The sequence below is a fragment of the Gymnogyps californianus genome, chromosome 3, assembly GCF_018139145.2.
Source record: "Gymnogyps californianus isolate 813 chromosome 3, ASM1813914v2, whole genome shotgun sequence".
NCBI lineage: Eukaryota > Metazoa > Chordata > Aves > Accipitriformes > Cathartidae > Gymnogyps > Gymnogyps californianus.
The window spans coordinates 110,556,040-110,576,123 of NC_059473.1; the positions used below are offsets into that span (position 1 = coordinate 110,556,040).

The 20,084-nt window shown below is 35.6% G+C and overlaps 1 protein-coding gene across 3 annotated transcripts in view; it reads right to left on the reverse strand.

The window, feature by feature from the left end:
- Positions 1 to 213: 213 nt before the first annotated feature.
- The window catches only part of KIDINS220 (kinase D interacting substrate 220), a 79,600-nt gene continuing 59,729 nt past the window's right edge, over positions 214 to 20,084 (reverse strand). The window contains exons 25-31 of one of the 3 annotated variants that reach the window (XM_050893619.1): positions 16,388 to 16,498; positions 15,462 to 15,518; positions 11,824 to 11,856; positions 8,737 to 8,883; positions 6,826 to 6,924; positions 5,412 to 5,660; positions 214 to 2,614 (exon numbers count right to left, since the gene is read on the reverse strand). In XM_050893619.1, coding sequence (XP_050749576.1) covers positions 1,343 to 2,614; positions 5,412 to 5,660; positions 6,826 to 6,924; positions 8,737 to 8,883; positions 11,824 to 11,856; positions 15,462 to 15,518; positions 16,388 to 16,498 — 1,968 coding nt within the window. In that variant the 3' untranslated portion in view covers positions 214 to 1,342. The remainder of the gene's footprint in view (positions 2,615 to 5,411; positions 5,661 to 6,825; positions 6,925 to 8,736; positions 8,884 to 11,823; positions 11,857 to 15,461; positions 15,519 to 16,387; positions 16,499 to 20,084) is intronic. The other 2 variants (XM_050893620.1, XM_050893621.1) reach the window with 2 other exon arrangements.

The window sequence follows — 20,084 nt, forward strand, 5'->3', positions numbered from 1 at the left end:
TCCTTTAGAAACGCCTACTTTGGCAATTCCATTCAGCAAATGTATTTTTATACTTGATGCTTATTTAGTATTGTATTAATAACAATATTGTTTTAATGCATTCCTTTTAATTAAATCTGTGAAGTACTTTAACCAAAACAACATGGATGTAACATTTTTATCAAGTGAAGAAATAAAATACTGCAATAGATAGAAATTTGGACACAAACCCAACATGCCAATTTATTTTTTATTCTCTTTGTACTACCAGAATCTAGTTTGAACAATTCTTCCTCAAAAACATGCAGATTTCACTGGACAGTATAAGTATTTGCTACAATAACATTCAGGTACATTACTTAGATGACATAAAAATCTTCAAACACTGTACTTCAGAAATAAAGAAGCTGGCATACAGCTCTGACAAGATTCCAAAAAGTAAGCATTATTTTTAAAATGGCAAACACTGCTTATTTTTCTTTCCATAACCAAATGATAAACACTGTACCAAGGAAAGATCACGCACAGCAACAGATACTCCATAAGTTCAGACACCACATTCATACTTTATCCTTACAATATTTTAATGTCGCTCAGGTGGTTGCGTCTATTTAGACCAGTGACTGTAAAATTATGTACCTATAATAAATAATGGATCCACTAAATCAACAATAAGGTATTACCTTATAAATAATTGCCAATTCCAATGACACATCAAGACAATGTTCCTTACAAACCTTATCACCACTCTACCCGAAGTTCACAAAGTCAATAGCAATTACTGAACATACAGAGAGTAAAAGTGTACACATAGCCAAACAGGTATCTTAACACTCAAATTTCAACATATGTAATATATGTTGCACACATTTATCCACTAATTAACGCAAAGTTTGATAAGGGTGTCACAGGTTGTGATATTTAATCTTCTGGCATCCCTTACATCAAATGGCAAAGATGCACAGTCTTAACTTTACTCGCAAGTATGCAGACTTAACTGGAATGTTTAGAAGGGATAAGTAATACGTATTCCAACAGAAAGTAAAATCACATCATAATTTTAATAATTAAACCATATTTACTTCTGTAACATCTGCCCCTGACCAAACCTTTGCACAGTGTCTTAACAAAGAACTGGTTTTCCATGCTGACAAGTACTGCTTTTATATCTGGGGAAGGTCTGAAGTAATTTGCTTCTTGTAACAATTACTTCTTCTCTCCAAGAAAATGACTGAAAATAATCTAGACCTTCTATTACAATATTGAAAGCTTAAACTACAGAGCTTCATGTAACCACACACTGAGAAAGAATTCCAAGCAAGCTACAATTCATGGGCATACTCTGTTTTAACCCGGCTGCTTTTTACAGGATACTCTCTCTTTCTTCTCCAAAACCAGCCCCTTCTGAGGCCGTAACAGTGTGGAGCTCTGACGAATCTTTTGAAAGCCTGGTATAACTTGAACGCTGGCTGCGCTTGTGAGCAACACTCTTCAGGTTCTCATTCTGAACTGCAGTTGAATTGGAACCTGAGCCAGGGTGCAGGATAATTTGAGGTGAATCTCTGATACCTTGTATTTCTTCAAAATTTTGATTAGCTCGATTGTTTGGAGCACTGTTATTATTTAAGGTCACTGTACTAGGGGTTCTATTTAAATTATAGACTTTCTGGCAAGCTGGCCAGTTCTCTTCTGGGCTACTTGCTATCAAGCTGCTTTCAGAAGGGCTTTTCTTATCTTCTGAGCAAATAGACATGCGAACCACAGCTGGATCTTGAAGGCCACTAAGGCTGTGTGGAATTCCTCTCTTTCCACTGTGACTGTCATCTTCAAGCTCAATGAGATTTGCCTTTTCAAGCTGTGAATCATCTGCTCCTTCATTATGGAGGGAATGATTTGGAGAACTTTCGTTGGATCTTACACCAGAGTCAGACGAATCTTTTTTATCCAAAAGGGCATCTGTCAAATACTCCTTTGCTTTGATGAAGGTTCTAATAGGTTCAGATCCATGTTCTGGAGATTTGGGCTGCTTCTCTGTTTTGCCATCTGTTTTCTTATCTTTACCTTCCTTAAGAAGTGGAGTATTATCTGATTCCTCAGTTCCTGACTCATCTTCATCACTTGGAAGTTTCTGATACCGGAGAGTAACTCCCTTAAGCTTTAAATCTGCAGCCTGGAAAATACTTGTTCTTTCCGAAGACTTCTTTCCTGGGAGAAGCTTGGAACCAGACTGATCAGATTTTTCATCTTCTTCAGTAATAGGATCCAAAGGAGATGCATCATTAGTAGAAACACCTGAAGTACTGTAATCAACAACATCATTCCTCTTCAGCAAGAAGGACTTTCTTCCATCATCTTGTTTCTGTTCACCATCTTTTCCTTTTTCCTGTTCTGCACTGGAATGCAAGGAACCCCCTGATGTACTCTGCCCCATATAGAAAGCACTTGAGCTATGAGGGGAGGACCTACCACTTACTGTAGTAGAATTGGCGCCTCCTTCTAACTGTGACATTTGAGCAATATACTCTCTGTATGCATCTCTGTATTCTGCCTGCACCTTGTCAGTAAGCTTTGATATTTCAATACTAGAATCTTGAGAGTTAAGACTTGAAAGACTTGGAGTTCTACGAGTTTGTGACTGGGAAAAAAGAGAGAGAGAGAGAGAGAGAGAGAACAGTTAAGTGAACTATTTATTTTGACTTTTACTAATCTTTTTAAATTAAATAACTCAAAGCATTAAGTATGTGCTTAAATGATTTTTTTTGTTGGGAATAGATTATGCAAGTGAAATTGTCAATACTATAATTAAAATATGCTTACTATAATCATATATATGCAATCACACACATTCACTAAACTTAGGAAGTATTCCTATTGTTGGTCCCCATAGCATAATTTTTCCACGAAACAAGCATTTTATCCAGTGCATTTGAGGCTAACTCTTTTTGAGTATACAATTATAACAAATTTGTACGTCAAGACAGGCTTTTCTAATATGTTTTTGTACATTTACAAAATTAGCATTTTATATTAAAAAGATAACAAGAGTTCACCTAAATGCTAAACGTCTCTCAAAAACATTTTTGAAAGACCCCCATCATACATACTTCAATATATCCTGGCAAAATTCCATTGCATATAGCTGATTTCAGAAAAATCAGTTCTCAGACAAACATATTCTTCTTTGCCCCCACCTCTGCTCTCTTTTAGCGTTCACACGGAGAATTCCATAGGCATAGAATACTAGGCCGTCTATTAAATTCTAGAACCAAGGTCTAGCACAGAGCTGAACAAGGTAAGGAGTGGATTGTGGCTGAACATACAGCTTTGTGTCATGCCTATAACGGGCTGCTCACTACCACCAAGCAAGAGGCGTACGGTGCCCAGTGCACTGGAGCTGAGGCATTGACTTAAGCAGTACGTACTTTAGGAAACCTATTCAACTTTGCAATGCACAAGAGATCAGATTTTGAAAGACTGTTGAAATATTATGTCTTATTTGGGGCAACACTGAAAATGAACCATGTGTCAAAAACCTACCTTCTGCTAGAAAACACTATTAAAAAAAACCTAAAAGGGCTCAGTAATTTTAACAAGCTACATGTAAGCAGGAAAATTAATGTGTGGATTCAAACACTTTGAATGAATTTAAGATTTAGAACAGAATTGCTTAATGTTATAGATATACCCTCTTGGTCCATCCTTCTCTTTCTCACCCTCTGTTTTTCTTTTCTCCCTTCCCTCCACCTTTTTCCTGCTCTTATATGCATCCTTCTTATCTTTCTTGTTTCTGTTCATCATCTTTTCCTTTTTCTTGTTCTGCACTGGAATGCAATGCAAACCAACATGTTTGTTTCCTTCTCAGAAGATGCTCATAATCCCCCCAGCAAGCAACATACACAAGATCTGCAGGTTCCATTATTCCATCTATATTACTAAACCAGTATTACTGACAGCTTTTCATAAGATCAATAATGTTGTATATACACTAGAACATTGGGGAACAGCTAAACATGATTAACTAAAGGAAAATGGTGTTTAAGTGATTTCTATCTGCCATGACACCTAAGCAATTCAATGCCCAAAGCAAAATGCAAGAATCTCACAAATATTAACACTTGATTATTTATGCATATTCATTACTATTTATCCATACTCACAGCAGCTGTGGTTCCTCACCAAAAAGAGAGCTATCTGATTTTATTGTGCATTTCCAGGAGTACTCCTCCTTTTTTACACAGAAGTAGCAATATTCTTTTTTAATCAATATTGACTTCAAAAATTCCAACAGGCGAATTCTAATGTTTTCTTAAGGACAAACTACCTTTCTCATTCTTTTGATTTAACTTCAGATAACTATATGGGCATCGGATGCACTATTTATTTAAACTTGCATTTTAAAGAATGTTTTAAAAAAGATTTTCTTGTATTTCTTTCTGTGTTTCTGACACAAAAACAACATAACAAATGTGAGTCATGCCACTTCAGTTTTGAAAAACATACATTAATACTCCGTTGCTGGAAATAGGCAGTAAGGGTAATCAGGATCCTACAAACACACACAAGTGTGCACGCACACACACACACAGAGGTATCAGGGATAGAAATCTATCTCTGGGATATACATCTCAAGCCTCTTTTCAGCAACAATTTTGAATATTAAAAATATCACCTACAGCTAGTAACTTGGGGTGTCTTCCTATTTTGATGCACCTTCAAGATTTTCTAATTTAGACTTCTAAAACCAGAGATGAGAAAGCTGCTAAATGTTCAGGTTTTGGTGTGGTTTGGTTTTTTTAAAAATGCTAATCACTACTTAGATATCAACTGATTTGTCTTATTTCTTAAAGAGGACAAAAAAAAAAAAAAAATCACACATTTCGGGTGATTTCATAAGATACAAAAGAAAACTGACCATAACCTATGACAGAAACTGTAGTTAGAGAAGGATGTCAGCTCTAGAGTCTATGAATAGATTATGCAGTGTCAGGACAAGGCTCTGATGTCATGGAGCACTGTAGTTGTCTGTTTGAAAAAACCTAATAAATGTATCTGTAATCCTTTGAATAGCATAACATCCGGCTAACACATAGCTAAAATATTTCACACACAAAGTCTGAACACTACGATAAACAGAAATCTTGCAGGATGCCACCCTAAGCAAGATGAGAAAAGCATGATAGCTTTGATTTTTTTCTTTTGAAGAGTGATTACTCAAACAGATGAATAGTTTTCAGATGGCAAGGACAAAGTCTTGGACTCAGAGAGTGTGATTAGAGTTTACATCTCTGCAAAACTGGTCTTTGCCAAGACTGAGAACTGAAAGTTCTTGAACTGTCACAGTAGACTTATTTCTTGACCTCTCTGTATCCAAGAATAGAAAAACCCCTTTACCATACAGGTAAGCAAGCAGAATACATTTCTCTATTAAATACCTGCCAACTTAAGTTACTATGGCGTGGAGGAGCTTCATCAAGACCAATTGCGTTGAGTTCTTCAAAGCTGAAGTTAAGCGTGTAGGGAGCTTGACCAGAAAGACCTGTAAGCTCAGTGTGAGGCAACTCAGTGTTATGCCCAGGACGACGAGTAAGTTCATTATGAGGAATCGCAGTGGTAACATGCTCAGTTGTTCCACGAGGATCTTCCTGAACAGCCTGATTTTCTGAATTTCTCATTTCAAGTATCTTAATACACAAAAGGAGACAGTATAAATGTAATTATATAAATAGAAAAAGTTCTCAAGATTGTTAAAGAAGAATTCTATTAAAAATAGGAACAAGGAACTCACAACTGTAAAAGTGTACTTGCATATGTGGTTGTGATCATGGAAAAGTATGAAGAAAAATCTGTTCACAGATCTAGTGCATTCAATGTCTTCACTGCAAATCACATTTTAAGATTTTTTTTGTATTTACCAATCATTCTTATTACTGCTGAAACCTTAAAAGAACTCATATGCCACAAAACACTTAAATTCTTGTAAAACTAAGTAAGTGATAAATTACAAATTTAAAAGCAAAACCAAACACTTCCATTTTATAGTTTAATCAACCTGAACCTAACAATAAATCTCATCTTGTAATTCTCAGTGTTTTCAAGACTGATTTAGCAGTTCAGAGACATACTGTAATTTTCAGAAAGAAAACTGGCAATATACTAAAAATACTTCAGAGAAAACACAGTTCTCTGTGATGCATAACCCTCACTGTAAAACTGTCATTTACTCTCAAACCAGGAGGAAGGAAATGGGGGAAATAAGATATCTATATATATGCTTCAATAATAGTATTCAATGCAGCATTCTTGCATTATACAAGTATGTGTCAATCGAATATTGTACATTTATCTCATTGGCTTGATTTTTAGCTTAACTTTCTTTAAAAATTATGCTTATGCAATTGTGTGCCATGCATCCCTAACACGGCTGCCCACCGGCTGTCCTGGCTGTCCACTTCCTCGCACTAATATACTTTAAACTCCCTGACTAACTTTTAACAGAAGGACAGAGGCTTCAAAGAGAATTAAGTTCTGACAATTTCATTAAAATAGGCAAATTTTAAAAGGGAAAAGGGAACCCATACAGGAAAAATAGATCTTACAAAAAGAGGAGGCAAAACTTCAGAGTTCACAATCAATTAAGATGCAAATCCACAGGCAACCAGTTCTTCGTTAAAGTGCTCAAGACAAAAAGACAAAGTAACAAAATAATAAATGCATGCATGTTTTAAGACGATACTTATCATCTTAAAGATGACGATAACAAGAAAGCAACAGGAAAGAAAAAAAGATAAGGTTCATAATGAAAAAGACTAATTTATGATGACCTGAATACTGAAGAGAAAGTCTTACCGTGCTCCTGAACAGGTGCCAGTCACCAAAATTCATATTCATTTCTTTTTTCAGTTCATCAATGTTGCACTGAGCCAAGACACGGCCATTTATGTTTGCCTAAAACAATAAAACTAAACAATGTAGATCACCGATACAAGACTTATGGCGTGGCAGTAACAGACTAAAAAGGTAATTAAAATTGGATATGTTGATGGGGACTACTAGTGAAACTCCCCAACATCACTCTTAAGTCCAATCCTATATAATAAACATGTGTTTTTATAAAATAATATTTATTGATGATTGCTGATGGACAAGAAGAACCTATGTGTCATGAAAAAAATGAAAATAGTAAACCCATCAAAAAATGTGTATATGAAAGGCAATATGATTGTGTTCTATAAATAGACATAAGGAAACAACACATCAGTGGCAGAAAATTTCACAGACAATAAACCACATTCATCTGCCTAGATTTCTCAGACTCAGAACACAAACGGACTGCAGATGCCCAAGTATCTGAAGGTAATCAGACAATTAAGTCCCAGGCATCATCTGACCCCTTGCTTGAGGCATTTAAGATCAAGTACTACCTCCATCAAGTTCCCTCCCTGCATAAATACAGGCTTACACTCCTCCCATCATCAGGAATACCCGGGGACAGAAGACTAGACTTCTTTCTAATTTTCATCATCATTCAGAGATCAACACAGAAGTGCCTAAACACCATCTGTATTCCAGGAAGGTGATTCTGTATGTTAGGCATGTTTATGTAGTGCTTAACTTTCAACAGCACCAAATTCAGTACAGAACCATTTTCATTACATAACAATGAGAGGTATTTCTCTTTATACCATGTATCAGTGGACAGACAGAATGTAAAAGAGGAACCATGTCTTAGGAGAGTAGCGACAAAATGGAAGACCCAAGTTGAGAGCTCTGCTCAGTCTGAGGGATCTCAGTGGTTTTGTTCCCATATCCCAGCAGATGGTCTTAATCAAACCAGGAAAAAGATGAGGCTGAGCCATTTTCATTCTTCCTTTTTACATGATATCACTTGCAGTAAGAAATGCAAGAATATAAATAAGAGGAATCTCATTAGAGATAACTGATAAGCACATTCCTTTAGCACTCTAGAGCCACTGAAGCAACTGGAATTTTTTGCAGCTACACTTCATGAGCTGCAATCTGACATCCTACTTCATGCTTTAAGCAACATTGCTGAAGCTTCCTATGATAAACCTGTCTCTTAATCCTTGAATCAACATCTTCCCTGTATTTTTTAAGATACAATAGGTACCGGGACAAAGCAAGCTCAGCAAAAACATTCACTAATGACAACCTTCATATTTTTCCCTTCTTTCTTCGTAAAAGGAGCACACAGAGCAGTGGGAAAAAAGGAATAAAGACAAAAATGATTCTGTGCTAATGTCTCAGAGAAAAGAGCAGTAACAGAAAAATGTACAGTGGCCTTTTTCTGAAGCAAATAGATGTGGAATGTGATAAGAGAGAAATGGAACCATCTTCACCACTCATTTAAAACAGAAGAGATGTGCCAATTTCTCATGGGGGGGGGGGGGGGGGGGGGGATGTTGCTACCTGGATACAGAACACATTTGCAACCCTATTTATCTACACATGGCAATTTTGAAATCGTTTTTCTTGCTTCTTTTCTCAAAATAACGAGTCTCATCAGCATTTATATTTTTGAGTCTGTTTTTCCTTTTTGAGAAAGAGCATTTTCTCTGAAAAATATATGCTTGCATTAAAATGTCCTCCAAACTTAGCACACATAGAAGTTAGGATGTTGGTTTGACATTTGATGTGTTTCAATAAACATTTTCAATAAATGAGGCAACTAAGTATTTCCTTTTCCTTGTGTATCTCCATGTTTAGGTACTAAATACATTAATGAAATTCAGCTGAGACCTTTCTTATAGTTGCAGAGTACTGAGGTAGCATGCTCTGGTCCAGACCATCTATCTGCTTTAGCTTCTCACACACAGCTTCCACACTCATTGTGCTCAGACACACATGTGATACTCCTGCGGTCGATCCCGTGCCTGTTCCTGCTCCCTGTAAGAAGTGAGAAAATGTGTACATAAGATTTGTTCAAATACTCAGTACACCCAGAATTTCACAATATACACTAAACACAAATCAAGCTGTGTTCAACTACACTTTAAAATTAAGAGATGGGAATAAGAATGCACAGGCATTTTTAATTACTATCAGAATATCTATATATTGGGAAACATTTATTATAGGTATTTATATGAGAAAAAACATAGCATCTTGAGTCCTGCCTATGTGAGAAAATAACTCTCTTAAATAACGTTATTTAAGAAAAGCAACATAAAAATCAGAAATATTAAGTAAGGGTTAATCAATTTCAAATGCACCTTTACTCAGAGCTTCCCCCTGATTTTAATAATTAGTTTGGTTTTGGGTTTGTTTTGGTTTTTTTTTAAATAATACAGACACAACTTAGATTTTCCTGTCTTAAAAACTCCTGGTTTAGTATCAGACAAAGACAACCTAAAACATAACTCCTCAATTACTTGGATTCATTGGGTAATTTTAGCAACATCTGTCCATTTTCCAGAGGCTCCTTCAGCTCCATTTATGCAAGATCAGCCAAGGGGCTGTGTACCACAGTACAGAAACACAGAGCAGCACTGCCACTGCCCTCCAAGATAGTATGAGGATGCCTCATGGATCTTGAACTTTGGCAAGATTTAGGTAGAAATTATTCACAACTCAGATCTGTAACATAGAAGTTGTCCTGTTAATGTTGCCAGCCTCTGGGAATTTCAAAGACAGCGTGGAAAAACAAAACAAATGCATCTGCAGGTAGTCAGTATACTAAGACAGTTATGTTCTCAGAAAAACCCACATTCTCCCTGGCTGGGGACCTGTGCATTAAGTAGGAGCAAAGTGCAAAGCTCTAAACAGTTACACTACTGATTCCAAATTCCTAACAGCAAAATCAGAACCAGTTCTATCAGCTATGAAATACTTGTATGCCCTCCTCCTGGGAGGGAGGTTGCACCCTCCCCTTTTTCTGAACATGAAGTTTTGGTTTCAGCACTGTAGACCATGCATCAAATGAAGCTCATTTTTGGAGGATGCAAAAGTGCTTCTAAAGCTTCAGAGCTTATCACCACATGCGTAAACCCTGGGATGTAGATGTGCATTTTGACTATCCAGAGTTCAGTTAATCAAGTTTGACTATATTCCTAAAATCACCAATGAAGACTGTTTTTATAGTCACAGTACCTTTTTTCCATTTTTATTTAATTACTTCAAAGTTATTTAATCTTTCAAAATTAATATAAATTAATAGATCCAAATATATTGCTTACGAAAGCCAAGCATTATCACACAGAATGGCATTAACCATATCTGAATTATCTAACCCAGGATATTTAAGAAGAATTTATTCAACTATTAATTCCAAGGCAGCAAGCCAAAAACCCATTATCTACTAGTATTTAACCTCAGAGTTATTTCTAACTTATTGTTATTGGAGATATCCTGATCTGGGGAGGTAGGCACGCTCCCCACCTAAGCTACTCTGAGTTTCAAAGTTTAGATGCTATTACATGTAATTCCCCCGACGTTCTTTGCCAGATGTGCTTGAAACAGACTTAAAACTGGCAAACTATCAACTTCACTCGAGAACACTACAGGAGGCTGTGGGGAAACTAAGCCTAGTAGTTCGCACACTTGCCTGAAAACAGAGCTGGGGCACTAATCTTTGTTCCTTTGACCATTTATTTTTTTTTTTAATGTGATGTCAACTGGACACTAAACAAACATAAGATATACCCCATTTTCTGGGTAGGTAGTCTACCTAAATTATTGCATAAAAATTAAGCATTATAATTCCACTACAGTCTAGGCACCTAACTTAGGGGCTTGTATTACTTCCGAGGACAAGAGTTACTTTTCAGATTCTGCAATGTCTTCCTAATTAGGTGCCTACAATACCTAATTAGTTATCACATTAGGCATCTAAAGGAGGAAATTTAGGTCTTAATCTAGTCTGATTTTTAGCACAGCTAAAATCTTTATCATGTTAAGCATATAAGCCAACCATCAAACTGATGAAGATGACAGGAAGAAGCTTCATCCATAAACTATTTATCATATACTTCTTTTATGTACATCTCTATTTTTCCTCTTTAAAAAATCACTTCGAGTTTTTCTTCAGAATACCAGTTTTGTCTATTATTTCCCCATAAACACACTATTTACACACTATTTATGAGTTAGGGAATACATCAATGAAGAAAAGTTATTAAGTTAATTCAAATCTTAATTATTTTTTCAAAGAAAGCTTATCAATTAAAATAAAAGAAACCATTATAGCCAAAATTACATTGTGGCACTACTAAAATAAATGATCCCTAAGCAATGTGTGTAAGCAATTGCCTTTGTTCTCTAAATCTATTCAATACATTATCTATCTCATATCTACAAATAAATGAAGAAAAGTTTTAAACACTTCTAATTTAACAGTTCTCCTTCAGATCAAAATATTTTTTTAACAATCAAGAACAAGTCATTCTTTCTGCATGCATTAAGAGTTAGTTTAGAAACTCTCTTCTGTGTATAAAAAAATACGGAAAAGCGCTAAAATATTTAGACTATTTTTGTTAAAGTGTGAACTGTCTGAAATAGATGCACATTAATCCAAATCATTCTTTATAAAAAGCACCCTCCAAAGAATAAGTAATGTAACAGCTTTAGGGATACTGTCATCATGTAAGTGAATTAAAACTGTACTTAAACTGACACATTTTTCAGCCTTAGTGGTTTTGTTAGAGGTGCTTAGAGAACATTAGTCTGAAAAGTATTTGCCATGCAAAAGCTAAAAGCAGCTTGTCAAAACAAACCTCAAGGCTAGTAATGAGCATTAGTTTACAGACAGCCCAGCATGAAGCACCAGTATGATAGCTTCTGAAATGACTCTGAAATAAGTGAATGATAATTCAAAGAAGGTGGCTGTACCTGTCTGTTTTTGTTTAACCCAGACTTACACAGCTTTGAGAAAAGGACAAAACAGAATGAAAAGAAACAACAGCTTAAAGCAACATCAGAAAGGTTGAACATACAGATGACGTGCTTTGAAGTAAACAGAGGAAATCAGTGTTAGGACAGAAACGGGATATTTTCATAATGTGATGAAACTTTTAAGATAGACCTTCAGAATATACATTTAGTATATGCTATACAAATACTATTTTCCTATGAGCGGAATACTCCATTTTGCACTTGTGAAAAAGTAACACTTGCTGTATTTTGTTTGCATAAAAGTTTTACATTATGTTTCTGATGGAAAATCCTGCTTTTAACCATTCTCCAGCCATTTCAAGATCACATTATACCATCAATGTATCTCAAATAACTTTGAAACCTTGTATCTAAGCACACACCACCTCCCCACCCCCCAAAAAAGCAAACCACCACTACCCACAGAACTGAAAAGGTACTTCTTTTAAGAACAAATATTCAAAGCACAAAAATGTTACATAGAAGCACCTGGAAAATCCATATAAGAAAACTTCCATGCCACACACTTTCATTCAGGCTCAAACTTTTGAAAAGCACTCCCAGTTTCTTGAAGAGTATTGTACGTTGATCTACACTACATGCTCTGGGCCATGTTAGTTCTCACTCAAAGCACACATACTACATCTTAAGGTATTATATATTCAATGCAGTATGAAAAATGTATTTAAACAAAGTAATTATATTGCAATAAGCTGCATCCTAACAAGTCATAATCAACAATGTAAACTAAAGCACACAATTAAGTTTATGACAGATAACCACTGCTAATGCTAGTTTGATTTCTAACATAATAGGGGACACCATGAACAGATATTGGTAACACTACAATCCAATGGTACTCTTCAGAAGAGCACTCTAGAAGTTTTTGCAGTTCCTGTCAGAAATAACCATTTGTATAGTAAAGTCAGCAGAAATGGATGTTTGCCTCCACCACAGCTGTGCCAAGGTTGACATGTTAAGTCAAGCTTATTTTCATTAGCCATTTAAGCCGATACCCTAAAATCTGCACTGCACCTTCATGTTGATACAACTACATAGATGGTATGGGTAAACTCAGCGGTTTGACATCTAATGTTTTGATCCATTCAGTGAAGAACAGTAAACTACAGTCTGAGATAGACAAGTTTTATCATCAGCAACAGAATCCAAATATAGAAGGTGGCAGAAGTCAAATTATTGATACAGGATGACCGCTCTCAAAGTATTTCTGATTTCCACTATGCTAACCTAGACTTACAGTGATTTTACAGGACTAATGATTAGGATATGAAATTTCATAACTTGGTCACCTCCAGTGTCAGACTGACAACAACGGCAGGGCCTTAACTAGATCATGTAACAGCCTCAACACAGCTCTGCCAACTCATACAATGAGTAGCAATGATGATCTGCATTAAAAAAATTGATACTCCTGAAGAAACTGGGTTTTGCCCTGTAAGACTTAGAACATTCAAAAGAATGATTATTCTCTATTTTACACAGATGTAAAATTGCAACATTTCTGGCTCCTTCCCAGATTTGCATGAAAGACAAATTTTGATTCTACACGCTCCTCTTGTTTTCAATCATCAAACCAGTTACACATCTTGGTGCTCATTAACTACTTTGTACAGTTTTTTAGTTTATTTCATTACTTTGCATGCACCAATCCATTTAATAAGTAAAAGCTGTATTATTTATATAGTGGCAATGACCCATCAATTAAGAGCTACCTAAATAGCTGGATGAAATTATTGTACCCATCACCTCTGGATAATTGCAGTACCTAAAACAAGTATAATACTGTTTCCTTTCAAAGACATTTCAATAAAGTCGACAAAAGAGGTGTTTTTAGAATAGATGAAACCCTGATGAGGTATCCTGTCAGGCACACACTCTTCTTTACTGAGAGGGTGGTCAAACACTGGAACAGGCTTCCTAGGGAGGTGGTGGATGTCCCAAGCCTGTCAGTGTTTAAGAGGCATTTGGACAATGCCCTTAACAACATGCTTTAACTTCTGGTCAGCCCTGAAGTGGTCAGGCAGTTGGACTAGATGATCATTGTACATCCCTTCCAACTGGAACAGTCTATTCTATTCTATTCTAATACCATACTAACAACATTCTCGCAAACTACCCAAGAGATTTTAAAAAATTCAAAATTTTAGATTTACACTATAGGTTAAATATTGCTAAGTCTTAGAAAAGTGTATGATCTGATGTGCTGTACTACACAGATTCACGGCAGTATAAATTAAACTCAAAAACAGATCTAATAAAATCCTCCATTATTGTTATTTCAAACAAAGTTTCTTTTTAATGTTCTAAGTCCTGTATTTTCTTACCTACAGCCAACAGACTACATAACTTACATGAGTCTTTTAAATTGCTGCTTGAAACTGCAGCCTATGTGTGCTTAAGATACACACTCAGAGCGGCAAGCAGAAGAGCAACCAGGTCTGGGTCTGCTGCTGGAGGTCATTCACTACTTTGCCCTGAGACTAAATCCCACTTTTCCAGTCCTGTATCCCTTCTCACACTCACAGATACACACATACTTCAGCCATCACTCTGCTACTTTCTTAAAAGTCCCTACTTTTTCTCCTTGCACTGACATGCTGCAAAGGACTGGGAAGAGAATGGGATACTGAGATAAGGAATCAAACACAGGGAAGGCATCAGCATCTCCAAAAACATACTACCAGAAAAACTTACTCCGAAGTCATCCTTTCATACAAGGTAACTGATGACCTCGAAGAGGTAACATTGCATCGCCCATACATGGGTGCTCAGTGAAGGTTATGTGCAGTTAAATATGGTTCTGGAATTTGTGTGGGGTTTTTTTCATTGCACAACAATGGAAAGACATTTTTGCAATCATTTACTAGAAGAAAAAATAACCGAGATCAAACTATAACTGTTGCCAACAACTACTGGAAGCAAGTATTAAGAGAATGATGACAATCATATTAACCTCTTTGCTTTGGCAATAAACCATGATTTTCCATCGATTCCCACAGTTAGAGTTAAAACAGATACCCATAAAGAAGACATCTTTGTGTGAATACTTAGGATAAAACAACAACAAGTCATGGAAAAGGTAGATGTTAGCATTCTGACTCAAGAATAAGCTTATGACCAGCAACTTTTTTTTTTTAAAGTTTCTATCAAAAGTTGCTTTATACTATGTTAACTGCAATAGCTTTATGTCACCAACTAAAGAAGTATGGATCAGGTGAGAGAGCTGACTAAAGGAGAAAAAACACAGTTACTTCATTCTAAAATCTAAGCGCTGAATGACCAGCTGTCATTCTTCACTCTGTTTAGCTACCACAACACTCTTTTTACTGAAAGCTCACCACAGCTACTGAAAAAGGCAAGGGGAAAACTACAGGGGAAAAATCTAATACATCTTATAAGTCAAATATTAGCTCTTAAATTCATTCACGAACTACATTAGTTTTCAACTATTCTATTTGCCCACCAAAGCCACTGATGCAGTGTTAGTGAACTGCAGTTATGATTAATGCAGACTCATTACTGCTGAAAAAGCAATGAGATGCTAAAATTTCCACACCACATGACTACTCATTTACCATTGAGGGGTCTGTGGGTGAAGGAAGCCCCTCATCAGCATCCTCCTTGATAACATCCTAACAACAACAAAATATTATGGTTTGGGTAAAAAGATCAAGAGCTTAAGAAAAAATATGAAGTAAACACTGAATGAGAATGATCTTGTAATAATACATAATTCAACAGAAACACATTTGTTCTCCTTGTGATTAAAGATTTTACCACCTTTTAATAGCTTTGCTCATTGTATCAATGTCCTAGAAATAAACTGATTGACAAGTGAGGCTTTTACTTTTTTAGCTTTCCTTAGTTCTTAATTCCATTTGAACAGCCATCTGTCAGTAAAATACATACTGTTAAATAGGAATTTTATTGTCTACAGGAAGCTAGAAAAGTCTTCTTGTTTTTCCTTTTTAATGGGTAAAGTTCAATTATACGTACTTACAAAACCAAGCTGTAACTGATGCATACTTAAGATAAAATGTATTTTGTTTTACTTAAATATTTAAAACATTCCTTTTAACTTTTTACTTTGGCCTTCCAATTTCTAGTATTCTCTACAACATAAAAGGATGTTACTTTAGCTTATAAAATTTGAAGATAAATTTACAAGTAGCACTCTTTTCTTACAATATTACGCTATTATCAATTTCTTTACTGTAGTATAGCTGGCATTTTCATTAAAATATTTTCCTGCCAATACTACAGGTCATACTCCTCTAATCTTGATACCTGGATGTTAGAATTGGTTTTCCTCTCTAAGTAATTTCTAAAGTTAAAACAAAACACATTTTACATTACATGTTAATAACACCTTTGCTTAAACTATTTGTAATATAGAGCTTGTACTTGTCTAATACTGAATCATCATTAATAACCTTCATTTTCATTACTTGCTATATTTATTGTCTAGGTTAGTATTTGAATTATCCTTCAAAATACTTACTAGGCCATTGTTCTGATCTCTGGACAAACTCGTTTTTAGTGGTGGACGTGAGATGAGATGAGAACTGCCAGGGTAATACCTTGGCATGTAAAGATATGGGGCAAAGAATGGCTATGGAAAAAAAAAAATGTAACAAAAAAGGGACAAACAATTACACAAATCAAAATGTAATAATAAAATAAAACTTATTTCAACAAAACACATCCTCTAGTTGAGTTTAATAAAGTGAAAAATAGCAATTACTAATAGCTTTCTTTACTTTTTGCATTGAACAGAATTCAATCAAAAGTTCTGGAGTTCTTCAAAATCCCTCAGTGCCAATGGGTGCTCTGGCATGGTATTCTGGAGGAACAGAGTTGGAGTGGTTTTGGTAGCTACACTCTAACATCTGTTCTGAGTATGGGAAAAGGATCATTTAAGGATAATTCTGATAATTTCACTCTCTCAGACCTGCTAAATCCAAAATTAGATGCTCAGTAAAACTTACAATGTTTCATAATACTGAAGACAACTGTACCAAAAGAAAAAAATGTGATGCATAATAGCATCACTAGTACTTCCCATATTTGTGGTAACCAATCTGAAGGCTTCCACAAATACTAATTTTATAGATCTAGAAATAGATTTTTATAGCAGACAATATTTGAGCTTTGTTTTGTTGAAAATACATCAATGCATGTTGTTCAATACAAATACCATTTTAAAGGACAACGTTAATTATCATAAAACAAATATCAGAAATATTTTTTTAAAATAGAAATACTTTTTTCCCCCCCTCCACATATATCAGGTAACTTTAATTACGATTTTTAGAACCAGGTTCCTTTTTATCCCTTTCTACTAACCAATTTCAAGAAAATAAACACTATCCAAGTTTCCAAAAGTCAGCACATCAGTGTAAAGGGTCCAAATGAGAACTCAGGCTTTTAATAAAGTCACTTCTAGAAGATACAGAGATCTCAAAATTATAAATATACCTCCAACAGAGGACTCCATATGCTCCAATCTTTCAAGTTTTAAAATCAGCTGTAAAAACGTGTTCCCTGAAATTCACATGCTACCCACCAGGATGCAACAAAACCTCTGTGTGTGTGTGTATGCACAAGCATGCATTTAAGAGTTATGAACCTTACAACTGGCAATACAGTTAGGAGGTACAAACTGCTTTTCCAATATTGTGAAATTTTGTTTTGACCTATCTGTGAATTTGAGTTAGGTTTTGAAACAAAGATTTTCATCTCCTTATTAATCCTATTTTAAGGCAACATAATGGAAACCAATAGAGCCTTCAGACTTTAGGAAAGCAGAATTACAGTGCTCACTGCTTTCAATTCATTACCCAGTTCTTAAGAAAAACACACAGAAATCTCAAAATAATGGCTGTATTACAGGTTTCTGATGTTTCTATACATAGCATTTAAAAAACTGTATTACCCAGCTATTTAACAAAACAGAACATACTATTTGGTTTGTGTTTCTGCACATGACAAGATTCTGAGTCATCTACTGCACCAAATTCAGCATAGAGTAAATAATTTTATGACTCAATGGCCAATATATGAGGGAGGAGTAAAATTTGTTGACGTATTCCACTTTGGATTTGTCTATAAGGACTAAAAAAACTCTGCATTCAGAAGCAGCTGTAAATGAACTGAGAAATTGAAGTTTAATTCCTGCGTACATCGATTACTTAGATGGCATATGCTACAGCTTTGAGTAATTTCTGGAAAACACAAATCGTTCCATATTCTTAGCTGCTAGACATAGTCTTTGCACACTCTTTCACACAATTACCACAAGAAGTTCATATGCTCTTCCAACATACGAAGTGACATGATATGCATTGTAACCATTAGTCTAAATGTGGAAGTTTGGTTTGATTTGTTCTAAATAGGTAGGAGAACCAATACCTAGCCTTTGCCTTACATTTACTGGTTAGTATAGGATGACTCAGAAAATTCACTGATTTAAAACTATTTCACTGTCATAAGGTACAGATTCTATGGGATTTTCTGGAAATAAAACTCCCTTTTAAAAGAGTTCATGTTATTTCTAGAATAATTAAATGCCTCAGTTTTCCACTAACAGCTTAAATCACGTGGAAAACCCCCAAGCATGAAATGCTTAATGATCATACCGCATTCAAGTGCCTAGCTCTCACTGCAAAGACTATCCTCTGAAACAGAGTGAGCCCCTGTTTGTTGGTTGCGATTCATCAAACTACAAAGCAATGAAAAAAATCTGTCCAATAAGGCAATTATCCCACAATTCTTTCATAATTTCTAATTATGCCTTGAGCCCACTTCAGCTACTCCACTGCTTCCCAGTCGTGGGATTAATTCTCCATTATAGGCTTGAACTCTACAGACTCAATCTTCATTTGAAGTACGGTAATACAGATATCATGAAAACATGAGATCACTGGTTCATGTTGGGCATGAACCAGTGTAGAGCTGTTCTCCAACTCTGCTGATAGCCTATAAAGCGTGTGGTGTTTATTATTTTTCCAAGATATCAAAGATTTTGCTCCTCTTTTGCAAAAAAAGTCTTCACATACCATAATTTCTTGTCCCCACCCAGGAAATCCCAGTTAGACTTGCCTACTGCTCTGACCTTCCCCATAAGAACCATGATCTCCACAATGATCCATAATAGCAGCAATTGTGAGAAGCTGAACTTGAATCCAACTTGTAGTCAAGCCATTAGACAGTGGTAAAATGTACACGTCCAGCATAGTCCTATACTGAGAGCAAAAGCACCAAGTTGAAGAGCTGCTAAATGGGACTATAATCTTTCCTTTACAGCTACACAGAGGGAGAATGAGGTTTTAAACCAAAAATGAATAGATTATATCACTGGAAGTTCAAGGTCCCTAACATAGGAGCATCTAAAGAACAAAGCAGAAACATACATAATAAAAAACCCTGTATTTCCTAAAAATAAACAGAGTTTTTTCCCCAACAGCTCAAAGGCTTTTTTCTTAAGCACAAATGAATGCTTAAAAACAACAGGATAGGAACCATTTACTGGTCTGAATAAGGCATCTATCCCTAGAACTTAGGCCGTTTTTGCATAACATTCAGGCATTTCCACAGAAGCATTTGAACCCACTCTGTTGTGTCATACAGGTATCCAAGACCTCTCTCAGAAACTTCTACTGTGGAGAGCCTATTCTTCAGTTGCTGTTCTTTTTTTTAAACACTTTTCTTACAAAAATCTGAGAAATGAAATATGATTGAAAATGCTGAAGGAAACAGTCTTTCAGTCTAAATTTTCTATTATATGGTTCTCATCACTTACCTCAGTATGTAGTGTTCATGACAGTACCTTTATGACTCCAAAGTAACGAATATAGCTCTTTGTCAATATTTGAAAGTGTGAAACACTAAAAACAATTATACCTTAGAAGGGCAGTATAAAATTCCAGAGAGAAAGGCCAAAACAGAAGTATTTTAGTCTTCAGCAGGCAAAAAAGTAAGCATGCCTGTAAGCCTGTGTATGCACTTAATACAAATGAACAAATAAACTGATTGTAAGAACAGCTTATGACTCACCAATAATTGCTTTTGTAATGCTTATTAGAGCCAAAAAACCACACAAGTTTCAACTGTATATCACCCCATACTTTAAACCTTGTCATGTACAGTAACACAGACACAAAAACAGAGCTTCCAAATAAACGCCTACTTTAACAAAG